The sequence below is a fragment of the Cynoglossus semilaevis genome, chromosome 5 (assembly GCF_000523025.1).
Source record: "Cynoglossus semilaevis isolate Cse_v1.0 chromosome 5, Cse_v1.0, whole genome shotgun sequence".
In the NCBI taxonomy this organism is placed as follows: Eukaryota; Metazoa; Chordata; class Actinopteri; order Pleuronectiformes; family Cynoglossidae; genus Cynoglossus; species Cynoglossus semilaevis.
Window position 1 is genome coordinate 9,888,761 of NC_024311.1, and position 23,872 is coordinate 9,912,632.

The 23,872-nt window shown below is 40.3% G+C and overlaps 1 protein-coding gene across 4 annotated transcripts; it reads right to left on the reverse strand.

The window, feature by feature from the left end:
- Window positions 1-67: 67 nt before the first annotated feature.
- nptnb (neuroplastin b) lies at window positions 68-22,944 on the reverse strand. Of its 4 annotated transcripts, none has more exons than XM_008310387.3 (9): window positions 21,776-22,944; window positions 12,437-12,784; window positions 9,365-9,539; window positions 8,519-8,613; window positions 5,594-5,727; window positions 4,848-5,121; window positions 1,487-1,496; window positions 1,319-1,392; window positions 68-1,216 (listed from the first exon to the last, which is right to left on the reverse strand). In XM_008310387.3, the coding sequence occupies exons 1-8, from the start codon at window positions 21,849-21,851 to the stop codon at window positions 1,332-1,334; spliced, it is 1,173 nt and encodes a 390-aa protein (XP_008308609.1). In that variant the 5' UTR covers window positions 21,852-22,944; the 3' UTR covers window positions 68-1,216; window positions 1,319-1,331. The 4 variants fall into 4 exon arrangements, with proteins under 4 accessions (XP_008308609.1, XP_008308608.1, XP_024911425.1 ...); XM_008310386.3 differs by having other exon boundaries at window positions 1,487-1,508; XM_025055657.1 differs by lacking the exon at window positions 21,776-22,944 and adding an exon at window positions 16,129-16,165 and having other exon boundaries at window positions 1,487-1,508.
- Window positions 22,945-23,872: the final 928 nt, after the last annotated feature.

Below are 23,872 nucleotides of genomic sequence, written 5' to 3' on the forward strand. Positions count from 1 at the left end.
GTTCACTTTCATTTGCACTGTATTTCTGTGGTAAGAGAAGAATTTGCAAAATAAAATATAAAAGAAACATTTTTATAGTTTTTATTCAGAAAAAAATATTGGTCTCACTTATGTTCGTGGCTATATACTCTGGTCCCTCTGACCCCCTCCCACCCCCCACTTAAACCCAGGTCCATTTCCACCACCACACACACATGGATACATTGAATTGAAACAGGAGTCATGCAGCTACAGCAGTGAATTTTGCTATGCCAGTTTCCAAATGATCCCACTATATTAAAGCTTCACTGAGTAAAACAAACCGCCCTCCATATAGCTATTGAAGAATACATATTGCATAGGATTATAGCCATGCTATACATTTAAGAGAAACAAATTAAAACCAGTCCATGAAATCGGGGGAATAAAAAAAATATTGTCGTTTTTTTTTTTTACAGATTTCCTAATATTTGAACACTCATACTTCAACATATACAAGACACCTAAGTTACTCTGAAAATAAAAAATAAAAATAATACACATTAATATTTTAGTTTAGATATTTAAACACACCTTTTTCTGTAACCACTCTCAATTAAGATTCAAATACTGCCAGTCAGTGGAGCCGTGGCTTCACAACAAAAGGTTCTGTCAAGAAAGAGTTTCCACAAAATCAAACATTTAAATGACCATGATATGCTGTACAAATCTTCAAGAATAAAACTCTATATATTACATATATATGCATATGATATATATGTGTGCCGCACATATATATACGAATATGATATACATGTGCTATAAAGATGACATCATTAGAAAACACAGATCATTTTAAATGCAATAAAAAGCCACACGGGGGGATAACAACAGAAGATTTCTATTCTGAGTATCCTATTGCGTAATTATCTTGCATGCATTGTACATGATATGTAATACAAAAGGGATCACCTCATTTGAGGACATGATGAAGTAAATAAAGAAGACATCAACAGCACATTGAAAATGTGTACACCTTTGTGGTGGTTTTAGTCATTATTCGTCATCCTGAAATCTCCACGTAAGACTGAACAAGGCATGCTTAAGACAGCCGTTATGTTCTTATTGTTGCCAGTGTTATGCTGATATTGGTTCTCAAAAAATGAGACAAGATGTGCTGGATCAAAACTGCACGGGAGATCTATCCACTGCTGATACCTCCGCGTTGTCAAAAGAAATGCAGTTTTAGCCATCTCACCTGGAAGACAAAAACCAAGAGAAAGCTTTACAAAGCTGGCTAACTGTGGCTAACTCTGGCTGTGACTATATTTATCCCCAATCCTTGACCTCAGTGTCTTACTTTAGTTAATTGCTTATTTTGTATTCCTCTGGCGCATGTTTTTGTCCTTGTGGTTGTTTGTTGAATTTGTTTTCCTGCGATATGAAGCAGTTTTCATTAAGGGACATCAAAGAAATAACATTTGGAATTGCACTGGTGAGTTTGAATATTAAGTGAAGGCATACTTACATCGGTCCAACTGGTTCATCATCTATAAGACACAGGCAGAGAAGATAAGAAAAACGAAGAACACAGGTCAAAGTTTAAGATTTAAAAAAAAAAAAGCGCTCCCATAGAAAACGCAGGCTCTACATCTTTATGCAGGCAGTTGACTTTCCTTTTTCCCAGGCAATTGTGAGGTTACTATAATTACAGGAGCACAAAATTACGTTACACTGAGTAACAAAACTGATGTACCAAACATACTGAAATATACATTTTTATTTATGGGGGAAAAAAAGTCATATTTTGTCAACACCCTCCATTCACAAAGTTTGTCATATTTTGTCAACACCCTCCATTCAAAAAAAAAAAACTCTCATCAGATAACCTACAGTAGATGGCAGCCTAGTCTCTTCAGTGGTAGAAGACAATGACCTTATGTTGATGGATAAAAAAATAATAATACTCAGTGGAAATACTCTGTACTTTTCATTTCTGAATCCGTTGGCAACCCAATAATCTTGGTAGTAAAGTTTATCAATTTCAAAAATAATCTCAAAACCTGGAATTTAAACAAAGGCTGCTTCTACGACAGCAGACCTCCTGCGTGGGAAAAAGGTCAGCAGTGACATATCCATGAAAGCTTTAACATGAAAAGAAAGCTGTTGTGATTTGTCTAAACAGCCACAGCTTCATTGTCAAAAATCATTAACCTCACATGCAACCCACTTGTCCAGGGTAGTACTTCATCTAGGCAGAGCCTAAACACAGATGGGTAAAGCTGGCTCACCCACAGTGGAACCATCTTTGAATTACCAAAAGCTTGGTCATAATTACAGCATCAGTGAAGTCGCCGTATACTGTACATGTATGTGTCTGTGTGATCTTACAACCCAGCACCACCATGAGATTTGATTTCCTTTATATCAGTTTTTGGTACTTCAATACTGTCAATTAGATGGAAAATTCACTCTTTTTTTCACCTGGACAAACATAAAAACATCTTATTGTTCTTAAAATAGACCCATGATGAAGAGGCTCCAAAAGGACAACGGGAGAATACGTAGTGAACATTGTTGACTGACAGGTCAATTCAAAGACCTTGGAGTGGACAAGGCGGCCGGTGTTGGTTGTACTGATGAAAATGGGTAAGTAACCAGCAACAGAGATATGTCTCATGCAGTTATGGGTCAGAGATAAAACAGCATTAGCAGCATTCCATGGTGTTATTATGGAGCAGGTTTAGGGGCGAGACAAAAACGTCTTCCATTGTTTTCTCTCTCTCTCTCTCTCGTACCCAAGTATGGCCATTTTATCATCTATATGCCATCTGACAGAGAATGAGCCCTCATTCAGCAAATAATTATCACATGCTACAATCTGTCTTTTCAAACAAATATGTGATATTTCTGCCCTGTGGGCCTTCTGGCTGTGGGAACATGAAGTGTTCAAACATTAACATGAGCTGAGGTTACAGTACAATGGCTACAGACAGGGCGCAAAACATCTGGTGAAAACAGGAGATTTTAGAGAGGCTGTACAATATAAGGACCTCATTCCTGGTTAGAATGGTAAATTTAATCCACCTTAATCGCTTCACTTTCCCGCTAGATGAAACCAAAGATGAGGCCATGCACACAGCTTACTTGTACTGGGTGGATTGACTAGATTCATAGAAATGTTTTAGAGAAGCTGCAGTGACACAGTGCCAGTTTGGTTACCATTATAGTAAAGTAACAAATGTATAAGGTAAATCTATTTTCTAATTACTTGGCATGACTTCTGATTGTTGAATTAGAAATTAATTTTTAATTATATTTTATTGAATTTATTTTTCATCAAAATTATCGACAGTAATAGTAGTAATGTGTTTGGTTGTTATTATATTAGAAACCTATTTTGGTTGTTTTTATTTTCATTTATACAGATGCATCACTATACTGATTCGCACTAAAGAAATAGCTGCATTTTGATTGGATTCAAGCATTTACACTGTCTTTGGAACAGCATGAACAGTAAATGTTTGCCTGCTCTTGTCATGTGAGTGTGTCCTTCCCTCCAGCATTGCACAATACAGGAGGTTGTATATACAGTAAAGTACTTCATGAAACCAAAACCTGAATTCACTTTGTGAATGAATGTGCAAATTATTTCCGTATTAGAAAACAGCCTAATCCTACATAATACAGTCCTACTTATATTTCCATCTACAGATTGTGCTTTCGGATTTCCTTGCTTATGTTATGGGTGAATTTAATATTAAGTTACATTGTTCACTCCCTAGCTGCAGACACTCAAGTGTAACCTCAAATGTCCGCTGAAGTAGGAACCATTAAAGAGTTTAGTATCTATATAAATCACAGTAGGGGCACGTGGCCTGATGAGGGTGCACTCTTTTTCTCTACATGAGCATAAAAATGTTGCCCTACAAGAAGCTGTTTACATGGCATGTCCAGGTCGTTAATGTAAAAAAGGACTGGTCACAGCCTCTATAGGTCTCAACAACCATTAAACAGGAAAAATATTAGTATGAACATCTACATGTTATGTAATGTAACAAAACCAGGGCCAACAGCTGTGATTTTTCACTCACTGTAATTCCCTCAAAACAACCCAGTCCTATGGAATGATGGGACTCTGACTCTGACTCCTCGAGAAATATGTTTAGAGACATCAAACTGCAACATAAGATGTCACACCCCTGCTGCTCCATGCATATGTGAGGGAAAAAAAGCTGTCTGCGTGGGTGCATTCTGTCATTAACCAAATGATTAAGAAGCTTCATCTCCATGGTAAAGGTTTGGATTTTAGGCATGTTGTTATTTGCACACGCTGCATTAAAAAAAAAAAAAAAAAAAATCTTTGTTTCGCCAAAGCATCTCCAGCTTAAAATACCATCTCAAAGCCCAGCATGCATTTCTGAGGGCTTCAACTTTAGGCGAGACGTCAGTCTGCCACGCTAATGACTAAAATCCACCATGAAGCGAGTTTAGACATTTTATCCAATTAATTATTTGCAACCAAAATTAGTCATGTATTCATGTGAACTTGAGACATACAAGTGGACAAAAAAATAGATCTCAAACCATGCATGAGCTCTCACTTACCACACATTTAGATTACATTTCCATTTGAAAAGGAGGGGAAAAGGGGAAAGAATAGTAACCAGTGAAGTTGCACATTAAGACTGGCACGGTTGTTAACTACAGACCGACAACTACAGACCGACAGCTGTCAGTCCAGCCTGTTGTGCTCAGGCCAGATGTGAAGTTATTATCCACTGTAACTTTGCGTACAGTAAGTACTGCACATTCTAATATAGCACTTCTTTTTGGTGGCATACCACGGTTTAATGTGACTTCACAAATATCATACATTATTTTCTTACCATCGATGATGTCATCTGGCTTCTTGCGCTTCTCATACACGACGATGATGACTACTAGGATAATGATCTCAGCCAGCACCCCCAGGAATGGCCAGAGTGGTGCGAGATGGCTGCGCACACGTAGTATAGTTGTCTCAGCATTGTTCCCTATCACATTGGTGGCATTGCATTCGTATACTCCAGGATCTGTGCTGATGTCCAGGTTCAGGATGTTAAGCTCTGTGTAGTTGTCTCTGTTAGTGATGAAGAACCGTCCGGTGGAGTTATCGATGTCCTGGAACAAAATCAACATTTTTTTTTACATTAGTAAAAGAGAGTTTTGGTACATAGAATCCAAGCTGTTCAGAGGGTCCTCGGTTTACGACATCCTTGGCCCACGGTGTCGCCAGATTCCCTACATATAAATTCATTAAGAAAGTCTTGTTCCCTCATTCCGATGAGGAAGATGACTCTGTACTGGGTGGTACGCTATATTACTTTGAAACTTTTTGCCCTTCATTATGGCTCACAAGCATTAGTCTGAGTCTGATGGTACGGCTTGTCAGACCAAATTGTTCAAGGACAATAAAGACTTCAACGCAACACTTTGTGTGTGGCCTTCATTGCTGTCCGCTGTTCTAACTCCATGTTTCCCAAAAGGAAAGTTGACCGGCCAACAAGTTCCACTTCTCTACATGTTTTGCAATATGTAGGCTCTGACCTAATGAAACAATTTACGACAAAAAAAACAGTATGTATGCAGTTACCGTGTAGGAATTGCCATCCACCTTACGCCACGTCCAGGTAGGATGTGGGTAGCCAACAGACTTGCAGTACATCGTTGCATTTTCTCCCTCTTTTCTGTTTTCACTTTTCTTGTAGCCAGTTATGTGAGGTTTTGCTGTAAAAGGTTAAAACAATTAGTACATTTGTTGACAATTAGTCATGTCAATAGAGGTTGCCGATGAAAGAAATGTTTAAATTCCAACCAGATGGCAAAAATAAGGGGAGGCAGGATTTGCTGTCATGGCCAAGTTAATAAATGGTGTTATTCAGATGTCTGTGTAAGAGGAGTGTGATTACGAGCCTGTGTGGCAGGAAACATTCTCTATAGCAGCTCAGTGTCATGCCTTCAAGCTGTCGCAGTCAAAGGGAAGCTAGCGCTCGCTATTCAGATAAGTGTCGTGTATAAATAACCTCATTGTCCAATTTAGGTTGTAGTCAGGGCACCAGTTGGTCAAGGTGAAGGTGAGTCTTTAATTTAAATGTTATTTCATGTTGCTTTAGAAAAGACAGATGTTTTCTTTAACTTGTTTTAAGAATGACCACATGCTGCAGTTATCGTTTCTGAATGCCTGACGAAATGACCTTGATATGACTTTGGAAAAAAAAATTTCCCCTTTCTATTTTTTTTTTTTTAAACCATGCAGCGGAGAAGATCACTGTGTAATAGGTGAAAGCCCTTCAGTGCAATTCATAATAGGGTCATGGAGGAGAGAGATCAGTATGATTCAAGAGCCTCCAGATGTTCCATTCAAATTAATTCCACAGTGATTCACACAGAGATAATTGTGTAACCCGACTTTTCCGTAAACACAGAAAAGACAGAGTGATAACCTATACTGTCACAAGATGAGGAATTAGCTCAATTCTGATGTACAATATGTCACAGAGCCAAAAAACACATGCCTTCAAACCGAGTCTTTGCTAACAGGGCAGACACAGACAGTATTCATTGTGCACAGAGTCAAAAAGATAACTGTTTCTGCTTCTTCTTTTTTTTTTTACACTAATCCTCAAAATTACAATAATTCCTTCTATACAATTAAGTGGGATAAGGGAGCAGCCTGGAGGGAGCATCTTTTTGTTGTTCATGGATAACAGATCAGGAGAAGTCAGCTCTCTGTGGTGACATGACTTCACTCTAATTACGGTGAACACATGCTCCCAGAGTGGGGGAGTGGTCAAGCTCTTTTAAGCCTGTCTGTATTATGTCACTGAGTGACAGCACATTGACCATTTATGAGTGGCTCAGGAACCAGCATTTGCCTGTCTGATTACTGTAATTGTTAATCTGTTTTTTTTTTCAGACAGTGCTTGAGTTAAATACAAATTTGAAAGGATGAGTAAGGAGAAGTGAGTTCATGAGGCAGGCTGACAAAAAGCAGTAGAAAAGAAACAGAGAAAGGTGACTTTGAATAGCAGCAAAATGAAATAATTCATTCGTTACCTACTTTAATTTCTTTTCACTGTGCAGTAGCTTTGCAATTTGACTTTGAGAGTCGAAAGACACCAGGGAGAGGCAACGTTAGGAGATGTATTAAGGCAAAACAGAGGTACCACAAATATATGTCAGCGGTAAGCTTAGTATCACAGACAATAAATTCTGCTCCTGCCACAGAGATGGCTGGGACAGGATTCAGCGACTTAATCCTACAACATCACAGAACCCTCCATCTGTTGCCTCTGAGCCCAGTCCTGCAATCATGAGTCTGCCAAGGACACTGTAGGCGAGAGATCTCAGTGAAACGCTGCCAGGAGCACGGAGCAAATCTGGGGACCATGGTCATGGTCCTACTACCTGGGTCACAAAAGTCTCCCATCACTTATATGAATTTGAATGTGTCATGTTAAAACCCTTCACTTCATGTGTGTGTGTGTGTGTGTGTGTGTGTGAGACCATGTCTTATTTACCTTAGAATTGTGAAATGCGATACTATTTTGAGGACAGTATTTTTCAGTCTGGTCGTTGCACGAACACCTTCCATTTAAATGGCGACGAGCGCCGTCACCTTCCAGCCCAGTAAAAGCAGAACACACGGGGTCATCGCTCATGTTATGCAATCAGCCAGTGCTTGAAGACAGCCATGTGATAAGAGGCAGGACATGCTCAGTATGCACCACAGCCATGCCACAGTAAATTGGCTTAAACACTTCAAACAGCCACGATTCTCTGAAACAGGGATCCACTTGCCCTTTCTTAGAGAAGGCTCCTGATTCGTGCTGATGGATTCTCCATCAACTTCAAAGAAACCAACACAGGGGGTCTTTCGTTAGCTCTCCCTTTACATCCACTGCTGTTGAATTTCACTAGTTAAACATACAGAACTCAATGGGACTCAATTATTCATCCATCATCTACCACTTATCCTGGCCATAGCAGGATCTGAGCCAGTCCTAGCCGACATCCTGAACAGGTCACTTGGTCAACAACAGGACAGACTTTCAGAGTCAAATCCTCTGTGTACACTCACTTTCACACCTACCATCTTCAATTTGGACTATTCAATTAACCTAATCCCTCGTCTGCGGGACTGTGTGGGTGATAACCTGGTGGAAACCCACATGGACATGAGGGGAAAATGCCAACTGTTGGACTTCTTGCTGTGAGGCAGCTCAGTTACATACACTAGTAGAAGGGATTTTACACCACGTTTTGTAGCTATGCAGCAAAGGATGCTCTACGTGAGGTACATGTCTGTTTGGCTAATATTCTCTCTTTGCCCATATTATCAGAGAGGCTTCTTCAGTTCGTCTTCAAGAAACCTACTCCGTCCAGTTGCCCTCGATGTAACTGAGAACCTAGACACACACCTTAACTGTCCATCTCACTGGCCAGATAATGTGCGCTCTAATGCCTGTTCAACATTTAAGCATTGTCATGAATATATATTTCCCGTGAGGGAACTCACCTTTAACTTCAATTGTTGCGTTTGCATTTGGCATGGTGCTGAATGTGTAAACACACATGTATTCCCCAGAATCGTCCGCTCTGGGTTTAACGATTCTGCTCGAAGAAAAAACAAAACGGTGTGATCCGTCTGGTCAGTTCAGCAGTTACTCTACTTCACAGGTAATTAAGTAAATAACATCAACTAACCGGAGTTCAACTCCAGTAATTACTTTAAACTGCACTTGTATCAGCTGCAGGGCCGTGCGCGACCACAGGACAGTAAGTGTTGCCATTATGTTGTTATGTATTACGGAGCAGCAGCTCCAGCTTCTGTAGGGAAGGCACCAGAGGCATTTTAGCTGTAATCCTCAGAGACCACTGATGTAATGTGACAGGGAAGTGACCAATTGGTGTTATCTTGTGGCAAGGGAGAGTCAGTGAAGCTTGAGCAGTGGCTTTGTCTCCGAGTTGTTATGCTGCATAAGAGCCAGATGGAGAATTACTTGGTACTTTGGGTTGGAAAAGACGTTTCCTGGTATGAAGCAAAAGGTCAGATCTTATTTAATTAGAATTGTCTTTGTTTTGATAACCATTGGAACAACAAATATAACAGGGTTTTGAGCAAATTTGTAATTCTGCAAAACAACCTCAGTGACTTGTTCGTGATAAATATAATGATATTATCATTATATTGTAATATTTATAATTTTCAAAAGGCTGTTCTTGTTGTTTCTGCTTCAAGTAAACCAGCTGTAAAGTGACTATTTATGGGTTGGTTTTTTTATTATTTCTCGTTCCATTAGGCACTTATTATTTACTATATTTTGTGAAATCGTGTACATATAGTAGGGGAGGTGTTTGTCACCTGTAGTTTGTGTTCCCCTGCTCCGATCGTGTGTTGGGGATCTCCTGGCCGTTCTTCATCCAGAAGCTTTCCTCATGCGGCGTGTTGGCGGTGGTGATGTTACAGAACAGGGTGACTGGTTTGTTCGAAGAGTCCGCTGATAGAATGATCTCCTCAGAGGAATTTATCTTTGGTTCTGTAACACAAATAAAACAGCCCGACCTTATCACAGAACTGGGCTCAATGCAGTTTTATTGCTTCACCACTGGCAGCAGCTTTCGTAGGCTGAACGCAGTTTTTATATAATCTGTGTGGGAGGGTGTCTACGAGGTGAGGACAAAAGGGCACAAAACAAGTAAACAAAAGGCATAATAAATACATGAAATGGAGAGAAAAACAATTGCTTTCCATAGAGGGAAACGCAAGTAATGAAAATGTGTTTCTTTTAACTAAGCAATAAAAAGCTCAATTCCCAATATTGCCATGTACGTCTGCTATGTACGCATGCATAAATATAAGTGTACAGTGGTCCCTCTCCTATCGCGGTAGTTCCGTTTTACCTGACATTGGACCCACCGCGAAAAGGGAAAATCCGCAAAGTACGGGCCCCAGACTGTTATCACCCCTCCCTAGACTGTATTACCATTTCCTACACAAAACATACATATTACGTAAATAAATGAAATACAGGACACGGCAGAGGTTAGTGTTCAGCTGCAGGAGGGAGAGTACGAGAGTGGCGACGCAGGTGAAGCCTCAGACACAGGTGAGCGCAATTGGAGTAATTTCTCAGACACAGGTGAGCGCAACTGGAGTAATTGGAGAACAGTGTAGACTGTAATTATATTTAACTTGACGTCCCGGATACATTTGGTATTTTTAATCTCTCAGTTGCTCATGAAGCAAAAAAATGAGAGGTGCTGTCTGAGCTTCCGGCACACTTTGCTTGGCCTCGAGTACTCAGCAGCAGCAGCAGCAGCCTTTCCCTGCTCTGTCCCTCCTCCTCATTCAAGATGGACCAACCATGGCAACAATGGAACCCCCGGGGGGAGGAGCAGAGAAGAGAGGCATCGTAATCCTACTACTGGCTGCTTCTGCCGTAGCCTCTACTAAGTACGGCAGAAGAGGAGGGGAGAGGGGGAAGAGAGGCTACTCAGACGGCAAGCGACTTAAATTTGCATTCGTAGCTCTGTCTCCCAGCTATTTTGCGTACGCAGTAGCTGAGGGGAAGTCTCTCCCCTCCCCCGGACGTTTTTTTCTCCCCCGTTAAGCTGAACCGTGTGCTATTCATAGCATCTTAGAGACATGCGTATACACACACACACACACTGCATGAGGTACATAAATTAACATTTAGCAAATGCAGCACACTAGTCCACAGACAGTTTAACTTGAAGGTTATTTGTAGGACACCTTGTCACATGTAGCATGCTGCTAATAACACCTAAACGTTGCATCACATTATATTTATATAAAAAGAAATAGTGGGCTCTGTGAAACAGGTACCACATCTAAATGCATAGCCTATCTAACCTGGCAATTATTATACAATACAGAAGGTTGCCTAAAATGATTGAATCGTGTGTGTTCCTCATGAGGTCATATGGTGGTTCAGAGTTATATTTAAATCATTTCTGAAACCATGCAGTAAACAGCCACAGCTACTGCACTGCAAATGTCTAGATTTTAGTAACATGGTCTCAGGAGAGTAGGGCTCTCAAATCAGAGACCGGTCGCAGCACTGCTGAGACAGAAATCATGTGTCAGCAGTTGGTTTATTAAGTAAAGGAGTTTTTAAGGACTAACCCAACACTTTCAATTAATACTTTGTTAAAACATATCAAATTTGGCCAATCTTTGTAGACATAACTTCATATAAGGATTGGAAAAGTTAGAATGCCACATACTTAGATTTTTCCAGTTGATGTAACTGTAGATTAGATTATTAAAATGTGGAGCAGTAGTTTTCATGTCAGGATTCATATTTTTATGCAAAATTTAACAGAAAATCAGACTCATGCATTTTGCCATCTACAAACTACACTGTTTTTAATCAGATATACATGCAATTATTTGCATCTCACATATATAATAATAATAATCATTATTATTATTACTATTTAACTTCAGTAATGACATAATACACTGTGTGCAATAAACAGCTTTTCTATGTATAACAAAAGGCACTCTTTAAAAGTCAGACTTAGCCTTGGTCCAGTCGAAATCCAGTTTGTGTTTTGTGTTTCAGTGCATACAGCAGTGTTAAAGGATATAATGTCATTACTGATTCAATGTCACATGCTTGGTGGCTGAGAAGGCACAAGGTTACACATAGCAGTCCAGTCCAGATGGACTATTTTGTCCGGGTGAAAGTTATTTTCTAAACAAGAGACGAGACACCCATGGCCCTCGTGTCTTGTCAACTTGTACATGATTACCACTCACAAATTTGAAAGCAGAAAATAGTCATCAGTAATCAGAATGCAGTTGGCAGCCAACGTCACCCTCCTTGTGTCTTCTCACAGTCCTATTTCAACAAGCCTTGGTGAAAAAGCCAAGTCTAAAGCACCATTACTTCAAATCACCACCAGTGTCAAGTCCAACTGACAGTGAGGGCTTTGAAGTAAATAATTAATCAAAGCACTGCTTCAGACAAAACATGAGGGGCACAAATACACAGAGGGAGAGGAAACAGTTAATTAGAAAACAAAGATAAGTCACGATTTGATAATTAGAAGAAGAAAAAAAAGGACACTAGACAGGAAGAACAAAGGAAAAACTGAGGCAAGGGAGAGAGTAAAGCTCTGGGTTTGTGGTCATTTACCAAACATGCTCAAGGGATTTGGGGAGAGAGGGAATATAAGTTCAACAGGGTAAACATAAAAAAAAAATACATTTTAATATTAATACAAACATGAGGGAAAAACAGACACTGACTTTTTAGATATGTGTACTTCAAATTATTGTATAAAATCTATAATAAATGTAAATAAACGTTTGGTTTTTTTATATTTGGGAAGCTGTTATAGGGTTGGGGGGGAGGGAGTGGTAGTGTATTCAACACCTAGATACTACTGGACAGTGACCACTCACTCTGTCGCACCGAAATGATGGCCTGGGCACGGATCCAGGTGATGGCAGGGTTTTGTCGAAAGTCATTACGTATGGGGTCGTTGCTGGCCCGGCACTCGTATGTCCCAGAATCCTCCTGTGTAAGGCGCGTGATACCAAGCACACTAACCCCATTGGTGCCGTAGGCCGTGTTGATAGACACCCGACGTTTGCGGGCTCCATCCCACAGCTGCTTGAAGGAGTCGGCTCGGTTGATCTCTGCATACCACCACTGGATCTCTGGAGTGGGGTTACCAACCACATCGCAGTACAGCTCAAAGGTGTCTCCTGTTAGCTTAGTCTCAGACATGGGCGACTTCACAAACCCAGCTAGAAAGGAAGAGGGTTTCAGCGGAAAGGTTAAAGAATGAAAAGTAAAATAGAACACAGAGCCCCAAAGAGGGATGATTAAAGGTTAAAAAAGGAAAGCTTTGAATTACTTACAGGTGGAAAAAGGAAAGGTCAATGATTGCCTAATAAAGCCAACCCACTGTTAGACTTAATTAGTCATCCGAAGCGATGTGGTTCTTCCACTTGGTTTACTCTTGATCTCTTTTTTATAAGTAATCCTGAAGGAGTATAACCCTTGCAGTATATTTAATATAAAATTCTGAATTTCTAAGACAAATAAAATTGGGACTGATAACCAACTTCGTTTACCACACACACAGCACCCCCATTAGTACAAAGTCACTTCACTGTTTAATACAATGTAATTAACCAAAATAACTTCAGATTCTAAGGAGGAAAACTGGAAATCTCATCAAGACCGTAGGATCATTTGACTCTCTGTCTGTCGATGGAGAACTACTGTAATACAGACTTTAATAAAACTATTGACTTGACACTTTTGCAAAGATCAGGAATCTTGGCTTCACCCACTTATTGATACAATATGAGTAAAATACATTTTATCTATATATGAGCACTAACACTATCTTTTGACTTACTTGGTATGTCTTAGCAACTACTATTTACAAAGACAAGCACAGCAAACCTCCATCACTTTTATAACTTCAGGCACTGCAGTAATAAAATCTTTGTCTCTCGATGGTGGACGGAAACAGCAAATCCAGAATGAAATTGTAAAAGCCGAATGATATGCAGTATTTTAAATTAATGTACAAATAAATGATCCTTACTTTTAAAAGGAAATGTGTAGCTAGATTTCAAAATTCTCGCATGTTTATAAAAATGTGTAGCTACCGTAGATTTCAAAATTCTCGCATGTTTATATTTAATCATATACAGGCAAAATTATATGTAAACTCCAATGTCAGTTTTGATAGATGCTTTAAACGTCACAGGGATTCCCCGGTCACACAGTTGATTTTGCTGGTACAGTGTTATTGTTTTGTATGAATATAATCCTCCGACACAAACAAAACAATTTCAAGGAACAAGGAATACAGCCAGGTGGAAAGATTATCAATTTCGTTCTAGATATGACAAATGCTTCTTGGTTTGGACCAACTGAGCTGGCTGTCTGCTTTAGTGCCGTATCGAAACTGTTCTGTGGCACTCTACAAAAATATTCCATTTAAAAGATTAGTGATTTAGTAGTCAGATCTAGAACTAACAATAGTCAATCCCTTCCAATGCCTGGCTAAGCTTAGATAATCCTGCTATCTCTACTTCTCGTTTCTTTATCGTTATTATTCTACTGCTGTTAAACATCTTCAGCCAGAAAACAAAAAAAAACAAAATATAGACATTAGGTAGTTGTCGTGCTGACGACCACAGGACCTTATACTTCCTCTGGCCCATTAGAAAATACTGAGGTAGTTATTTTTATATGATGCTCCTGTGTGTTTTAGGAAACACCAGCATATGCCACCTTCGAGTTGGATATTTTTAGAGTCACACGCATTTGGTTTATGCACTCCAAGCTAAATTTATATACGGTAGCACATGCAACATATTGAACCTAAATCTGCACCTGCTCTCTATCCCAAGTGGACTAGCTCACTAATATGTGGACTATGGAGCATACGCAGTATTACCACAACTGTGAGGGAACCATGATATGTCTGTGTCTGATTCATGACCCAATTCCGCATCAGTAGTTACCCTAACAATACACTGCCAGCCATAATGAACCTCATCCAGTGACAAATCACCTGGACCGCAGACAGGGTCCTCTGCTGTCCCCGCAGGCCGTCAGCTGTATACCATCTACACCAAAAAATACAGAGGAAATTGGAACAGGTAGCATGTGGTCCCATGAGTGGAAGACTGTGTGTTGTATTATAATGCAGCAGCTTACAACCACCACATGAATAGTCGACCTGCTTGGAACAAAGAATCATCAAATGTACTCAGTCTAACTGCAACTAACTAAAGGTATATTCCACCAGTATTAGTAATGAAACTTTATCTTGTTTAAATAGTACTTCAGATTCAGCTGCCAGTAAGGATATTTATTCATATATTAGTAACATGTGAGAAGATGTGGGATCATACTACAACACACAATACTTACACAGCTTTAACAAACACTGTTCTCTTTGCACTGAACCCAGACAGGCTGTCGTAGTGCAGCCAAAATATATCACATACTTTGCAATACTCCCATTCCAAGTAGTGCCATGGTAACAAGTCTGAAGCCCGACACTAGCTCGTGACTCCCAGTCGAATGAAAATAAGAGGACGGATGAGAGGCTGAGACCAGATAACAATGAGGATTTCTACTGCTGGAGAAGTGGCAGTGGATTTAAGATGCTCACAATTCATGTTTTCATGTGTGATGTTTGGACATGTGCAGAGTAATTAGCATTTGTTTCTTTTCTCTGGAAACATCTGGCTCCATCTCGCTCACCGCCTCATCCCAGAGGGGGCATCTGCCTACACTTTTAGAGTATGGCATATTTAATCAAGAACAGGAACAGATGACTTCATTTACATTTGGATTCTGGAAGGCTCTGAGGAGATATACACGCAGCGCAAACTTCAGTTTTTATTTGCTTAAATATGCGGTCATATACTGCCAGTCAAAACAAAACTTATCAGCCAGGTGGTCTGGACTCCTTAGGGATTATACAGGTGTAAATGTTGGTTATATGTCGACTAAAGGTCATGGGTATTGTCTGAGTTCAGCTGATATTATGTCTTGATAAATATCAGCTGATCTTGTATAAATATATATTTGTGCTTGTATCACTTGAAGCTAAATTTAATCAGCCATTTTTACAAGCTATACATTGTGTAAGTATTTTAAATTTAAAAATCCAACTGTCTGTTGAATTTAATCCCAGCCCCTAATTTGGTAATGACCACTAAAAAATTGGGAATATCCCATAAAAACTGCATTTTTGTAGATAACCCTGCCCAGTTCTTCGAGACGTTTCAGTTTGGACCTTGTCAAATCTTTATATTTGGGAGTTTTTCAAACACGTTGACTGTTCTTTTGTTCCCTTTCTAACCGCGATATAAAGAAAAAAACGTGTTTCCTCTCTATATCGCGGTTCTAATTTCGCTCCCTCAGTACATCGCGGATTTTTTTTTATCCGTTTCGTTATATCGCGGGGGGATTTTTTTAACTGATTTTTTCTTAAATTCTTAACATTTTAAACTAAAAGACATTATAAAATAATTATACATACGAAAGTGTTAGTTGAGGATTCACTTCTGTTCCCGTTTGTTTACAATAATGTGCGCTCCTGCGCTGTGCCCACCTTTCATATACGGTCCGTCCATTTCCTGCTCCTTCTACTAATATAAGTAGAGGCTTGATTACTCCAATTGCGTTCACCTGCGGCCGGGGCTGCATCTGCGTCGGTGCTCCCGTGCTTTCCCTCCTGCAGCTGAGCGCTAACCTCCGCCGCGCCTCCACAATGTGTATTTCGTTTATTTACGTAATATGTATGTCTTATACATTGATAACAGTGTGGGGAGGTTCATAAAGGGTAAATATATACGCAAGTAGTATCCGCGAAGTAGGGGTGAGATACTATACTATACTTATACTATATAAAAACTATCTCGCCCCTGCTTCGCGGATTTTCCCTTTTCGCCGTAGGTCTTGGAACGCAACTACCGCGATAGGAGAGGGACCACTGTATTCACTTCACTAGTCAGTGGTCGTAATACAGTATGGTGGTTATATTAAATTATATTAATATATTATATCATATTATTATTTTATTAATATATTAACATTTACTATGTGGATCAAATCTGTTTTTACATGTTCCTGCAGGCAGTCTTGGTATAAACGAGTATGAAGGTTTGGCCGAATTTTGTGAATGTTGTTAAGGTTAAAGTACAAAGACTTGAAGAGGTCTTTGTCTTAACGATGACATCTATTGATGTCTTACATCCACAACTGTTTTCAGGTTTTATTTTCATTATATATATATATATATATTATCACATTTCTTTTTCAGAAAGGTTACTCTAGTATTGACTTGACTCCATGTTATGACTGAGGAGTGTCTGGAAATCTAAGTACTGTTTTCTACCAGCCCCGACTGTAAACCCTAACCATTCAGCTACAACGAACAATGAACACAATCCAACATTGGAACTCACCAGATTATGTGCTGCTGGTTATTTTACTAAAGGTCATTTTTAAAACTATAAGCAACTGAATAAAATATGGGATTTATTACAACACAATACTGTGTCTCTCTCTCGATTTCAGCAGGCCATGGATATTAGGGGATTATGAGTATGATTGGACAAGTGCAATTCAACACAAAATTACATTCTCGCACACTTGAGCTGACTTTGTTGCCACATAACAATCCCACAATAGTGTCACACAATCATCCTGTAATTGTCTGTGACAATCTTCTTTTAACGCTGTGTCTAAACCACAGTCATTAATGCCTACGTAGTCCACTGATGTAGGTAGAGAAAAGAGCTCCCCTGAGGACTGACAGCCCGCCACACACCACTAGCATGCAGCCTGCGAGTGAGTCAGTCTCTTGCCTACAACCTGAATCCCTGTCCTCAGCTGAAAGCACAGACAGAGTGAGCAGCATGTAGGAAACCCCCAGAGCCACTCGACTGGTTACAGTATGTGCAGGGCCATGCGTTCGCATCGAGTTGTGGGTGTCTATGTTGTACCTGTATAAAATGGTGATAAAAGTGTGTGATTTGCATGTGGCTTGTTTGTTATATTACATATAAAAAAGCATCTTGACAATTTAAACACATGTTCAGGCCTAATACTTACAATGTTGATGCCAAAGGCATATGGGATGCTGCAGAGATCAGGTATGTCTAGTATAAAGAGTGGGTAATATGTTTATATATATATGTATATATATATATAACTTTTCGTGCCCATCAGGATCTCTTTAGTTGTCCTCGACCTACTTTAAGTCAAGTAGAGCTGTCGCTAAAAAAACTTCAGTGGTCACCAAATACTTACGAACAATCACAAGGTGTGTAACTTTGCCAACTCTGACAGGTGCCACATGAGAAATAAGGTGAGTCATGGAAATGTCATCCAAGCACAGCCCTGCACACACCCACACAGTGCTGAGAAACGGTGAGATTAGACATACCTCACTCAATCACCTATGTTATTGTGACACCGGTGTCACTAGCAGACAAAGTATTTTTAGAATCATCTACCACGTACGTGTTTTTCTTTCACAAAGGCTGATTTAAAGACGTTTTTATTCTTCTGTGGTAAAGCTGTCCAGAAACGCTTCTTACAACTGGGTTTGATTTAAGTGATTTCCAACATATATTTCATTCATTTTAAAATGAATTAACCTTCACTGTGTCTATAAGGTAGTCTTTTGTAGAATGTACCCAGGCAGCTTCAAGTGAACTGCAGCAGTACGGCTGTACGGCTGAGGCTGAACTCCCAAACGTGAATGACTGTATGGACATGAAGTAGGTTTGGAAAAAACAACACAGAAGAATGCAAGCTCATGTAGTATCTGAGATTCTCTACATGGGTTGGGTATGTACAAGTGAAACATGTACTATATGATTCTAAATTTGGGTTTGTTATGTTAACAATGAGTCGCCACCATCTCTGTTTTAAACTGGCGATAATAACCGTGGTATAAAAGTGGGGAATATGGACTGTTTATTCAGAGGATTCACAACGGCTTCGTTTCCTCTCCAGGCAGACTGTGGTGCCTGATTTGAAGTTCTGAAATTCTTTGTGAAAAACTCTTTTATATACAAGCAAGACGGCGTCAGTGGAGATTCCTTCATCATCTTCACACCTTCACTATTTAATCAAAAACACTCGGCTGAAACCTTCTTGTTCAAAACCTCAAACAAAAGTAAAATAGTCCTCACCTACACAACTGTGCATCAGTATTTGTCTGCAGTGGGCTTTAATGCCCCACTAAAGTGATACTGCACCTAATCAGTGCAGGCCGTCTCAGATTTCACAGTGTGCAACCATGACTCAGGACCAGAACTGGCTAGAGTCCTGCAGCACATTTTCCAGATTCATGAATGCAATGTGTTGTCCACTGACTGGACGGTTGCACGATAATGGACGAGCTGTTGAACCATACGGGTTTATTGATTTAATGGAACATTACCGCAAAATACTTATCCCAAAGTGTGGTGCTGGCATGCAGCAAACATTGCAGTACACGTGGTAATAGCTTTCTCTAGATCCAGTCCTCAAACTGAGAGCTAATTCACACTGGTGCGTGCCCTAACACGAGGAAATGACACAGATGTTGTGGCTGGTTATTGAAAAACAGACGTGATCAATGTTTGACACAGACGTGCTAAATCACTCTACCTCTACTCTATCCTTGCAAGACACAGGAAGTCCTGTCAGTCTGAGCCACCTTCTCAGAAGCCCTCATTTCTTTTCTCACACAGATTAAGTCTTGACTTAAATAGTTCATAGCCACCAAGCTGGTCTTCAAAATGCCATGCAACCGTGCACAAGGAGCCCATCCATTAAGAGTTAATGGATTCACTTTCACAAAAGGACCTTAAAGCCACAGTTCTCTGTGCTGTGTCTCCGTGGTAAAAATAGAAACGCTGCAGAATGGATGGGTGCTATTTACAGTCCTCCAAATTACTGTCGCAGAAACCTATAGGCCTGCCGTTCCCTGAATATGAGAAAATGACGGGAGCCACGAACGTCTTCCTTTTCACAGACACGGTGATTACATTTGATACACTTGATGCACTATTATTCTCTTCGCAGCTCCTCCTGAACTCTCTTCTATCACTGTATAATCTGAGGTAGGACAGCATACACCCATTACCTTTCATCTGTATAAGAAGTTAAATGGATTCTGGCTACAAGTGATGTGAGCAACATTATCCTTTGTGTGAAACACTGTAGCTTATTACAGCCGCGGTCATTTCTAAAATAAATGTCGGGTGTCTTTACTGAAATGAAATGCTGCTCTAAATCTGGAACAACTTGAGAATCTCTGGGCAAAACCCATAAAGAACTGTCACATTTATTGAATGGTTGGCACGGTGGCACCAGCCTTTCTCCCAGTAACCTTGGTCGAACAGTAACTCTGCCTGTGTGTACTTCCATGAAGGGATTCTGGACAAAAAGCCTTAAAACTGTTTGGAATGTCTTTGGCAGGGTGGCTGGCTCAGATACCACCTCTCAGTGTGTGTACGTATGTATACACATCAAGTATAATGGAGAACTTTGAAACTCTTAAAGAAATAACCCCCAATTCCATGAGAAAATGAGTGTGTGATACAGTAGTATGCTTAACAAATCACATTTGTATTGTTTGGACCTAAAAGATGGAAGACTCTGCCTATGTTACTTATACTTGTGAAAACACATCCTGACTGATGACAGTGATGGAGTGTGATGAACAGAGGTACTAAGCTAAAAAAAAAACTCGTATAAAAAATGTATCCGTTACAGCAATTCATCAACAGTGCCTTCATTTTACTGAATAAATATCATCATCTAAAGAAATTTAAATTTGTAAGGAGCCACTCTCATATTATGAAAGTCAATACATTGAGGGATTTATCTAACAATAAAACAGCAAAATAAATTCATGTTAGAGGTAAAGATCAAATGTTTTGTAGATGGAATGGAAATCCCCCTGTCTTGTGATAGCTTTTGTATTACCCACCCCCAAAACGTGTTGCCTCTCACAACCGGTCCATATATAGAAATGTCTTGATGTAAGGAAATGCAACAATTCTTGCTTACAGCTTACACACAAAAAGCACATCACTTCCTTTCTCTACCTTGCAGGGATAGCTACGAAGCACGTCCAACAAAGGTGAGTTATGGTGCAAAATTGTTGTTTCATATAAATCCAATCCTGTTGATAGATTTAATACTCTTACAGTCAGTCAATACATAACGTACAGACAGGTCTAAACAAGCAGTCGCTCTCTAACGACTGGCCATTGTGACAACCTGGATGTCAGGCTAGTAACAGCAAACAAAGTCTTCGACAGCTTTAGGTTCCACTTTTCTTACTAGTTAGAGCTTTATGCTGAGACCTGGTGAAAGTGAAAGTGAAAGTGAATTACTTATCATTGTGACACAGCTTGTAGACATGAACCCCAAACGTTCTTCAACCACCTAGCCACTACTGCCCATCTAGTATTAAATACAAGTATTACATTTTTTTTTTATGGTCACTGTGGCATTGTCTAATGAAGACAAATGTGAAACATGTGGACAATTCTGGAGAAAATACAAAATATATTATATTTTTTTTTTTTTTTTTTTTTTAAAGTGATCATTTTCCACCGCACAGTGTTTAGGAATCACTGCTGGAGCCTGACAAAAACAAGATAATATTGCTAATCCCAATCCTGATTTTGCCGTATTTTTTCATTTGTTTAGCAGTGGCTATTTGTTGTTTTTTGTTGTTTGGTTTTGTTTTTTTTGTTTTGTTGTTGTTGTTTTTTTCAGTACAACAATGTATATATTCGCAGCCAATTAAAATAACTGAGAATGACTTTTCCACAGACACTATGTGAGTGAGGGTGTCTTTTCCAGGAGGTTTAAGCTGGTATTACAGCAGGTGACATACTGGAGAAGTAATGGCTCTGTCAGACTAACATCCAACAACCTGTGCAGTGAAGTTTTTCTATCTAAGACACACTGCAGAGCCAGGGCCGCGGATTTTGTCTGACTGTGTCAATAATAACTTACAGAGCCTCCAGAACAGGTTAGTGTCGCCTGACAGCCCGTGCTGCCCAACCCTACCAACTGAACCAACTGCATTTCTGTGCAACAGTCCAGCAGAGGCTTGATCGCATTTATTCTCAAAATCCTCTTAGGAAACATTTGGCTACGGTGCCCTTGCTTTTATGTCAAGCCACTTTCCCTCCCTGCACACGCTGTTTACAATCACGCCCGGGTCACATCTGCACCCTTACCGTTTTGAGCAGAGATGAAAGGCACCATCAAGTTCCCCAGGAGGAGCACCGCCAGCATCACTGCGTTTGGATGCATCGAGGAGAGTACAAGGTTCTCGGTCGGACGAATGTGGGAGGAGAGCTCGTGTATTGATCTCGAGATCTAGAGAGATGGGCCCAGCATAGCACCGGGTTCTTTAAGGATAATTCTTAAAAAGGGTGGATAAAAACGTCTCCCGTATCCAAAGACCTTCAGAGGGCAGCGATGGCTGAAGGGTCCGTGGCGAGACCGGCGGCTCAGGGATGCCGATGTGCAGCCATAGGCGGTGCGGAAGCCTTGCTAATGTGCGGAGGAGAGGTCTCTGGGTGTCAGGGAGACTGTCCACCGTGTAGTTGTGAAGATTCAGAGATGCGCAGACCGATGCGCATTTGCGCTCTACCAGTCACGGTTCTGCTAATAAAACGAACAGAGGCGCACAAAATATTTCTTGCAAGAAGTGATGCAACCGAAGCACGAGCGTCTTATCATCGTTAATCTTTTATTAAAAAAAAAAAAAAAAAAAAGAGGGACTAAGGCTGGCAGGACACGGACGGCAGAAGGACAAGCTGCGCCTGCCCTATGCGCTCATGACTGTGGATAAACACACACACACACACACACGTAACACGCATGTTAATACAGCTGTTTGTGAACTCTTTAACCCGTGAGCTTCTGTTTCTTCTTCAACGTAGACAATTCAATCCTCAGCCATTAAGAGGAACGTGTCTCTGATTCAAGATACATCTGACAAGCCATGGTTTCCTCTCCTTCCACATTTAACACGAGCCATAGATTGTCAGCTGATCGTGATCAAGTCAGGATTTGCAAACTGTTATTTGTGACTGATTCATCAGGAGCATTTAAAGGTTACATTAATATAAACATATGTAATGTATCTGGGGGAGCTTCTGAAACTAAAGCACTGCAGCAGTTTCTCCTCTTCTCACGTTTGTAGGTCCTCTTTGACCTCGAGCTTGTTTCACAGCGTCGAGTGACTCGCTCTTGACAGCTTTTAATGCGAGAAGATTATGGTGATGCTCTTGAGCTCACTGAGGTCATTTATAAATTATGTCATCACATCAGTGGCCCCGGTGTTCTCAAGCTGCATGTACCACATCCCCTTGAAAGATCAACATGGCCTCCTGTAATCCACTCTGCTGCATGAGCGACGTCGTGCGGCTGGTTGGAGTAAATGATAATAGACCTGTCAGTGTTGTGGTGAAGGTTAAGCAAATACCCCTCTTTGAAAATATCATCACTGAACAGAAGCCTCGGGATGAAGGTGCTGCTCTGTTCATTTTCAGTATTGCTCCGCTCGGCTTTAATTTTCTATTTTCTTTGCGATCACTGTAGTCCTATAATCAGGGGCGTTATCTTAGAGGGATTTACTGGACTAAACCTGAGTCCAGATGTCTCAAACCTAAAGCTTTAGTGAAAGGAATGGTTTCATAATTTGAAGTCTTGACTGAAGTCCTCACTCACATCACAGTGACAGATGAGATCAACGGTGCCCTTTAGCTGGTACAGTAGTTTCTATTCACACAAAAGCCTGACTCCCCTCAACCTTCGTATGTGTTGTCAGCCAGACTGATGCAAATGTTCGCTGTTGCAGAACAAACGTCCCTCCACTTTACAGCCCTTCGTCCAGTTTGCCCAAGGGGAATCACATTTAAAATGTAACCCCACCTGAAACCTTGCATGGACCAATCGGGTGTGGATATGTCAGAGCATGCTCCTCTCCCTGCTTTGTTCAAAACCAATCGGAGTGGAAGTGTGGCATTTTCTCTGATGGGAAAACTTACCTCATGGATGTGCTCATGGAGTGATGTACGCATCACTTAGCTGTTGAAAATGTGTTCACAAAGGTTTTTTTTATTTTTATTTTACAGGTTCGTATATTATGGGAGGGAACAAATGGTTTGACATGCTAAACAAGGTGTTTAGCAACAGCCCTCTGACGTCAAATGTGGTATTTAGTTTCATACTCATTGGACTAGAGAAGCTGGTGGAGACAAACTTTGAGTGTCCTTGTGACCCTAAATATAATGCATGGTTTTCATCAGCCTTCTTCATCATTC

Excerpts from the sequence above, each read along its gene's own strand:
- nptnb (XM_008310386.3), bottom strand. The coding sequence starts at position 21,851 with ATGCATCCAAACGCAGTGATGCTGGCGGTGCTCCTCCTGGGGAACTTG. Across the intron at positions 1,509-4,847 it reads GCCAGATGACATCATCGATG|ATGATGAACCAGTTGGACCG; the intron begins GTAAGAAAATAA and ends TGTGTCTTATAG. Across the intron at positions 1,393-1,486 it reads GATGAACCAGTTGGACCGAT|GAAAACAAATTCAACAAACA; the intron begins GTAAGTATGCCT and ends TTCATATCGCAG.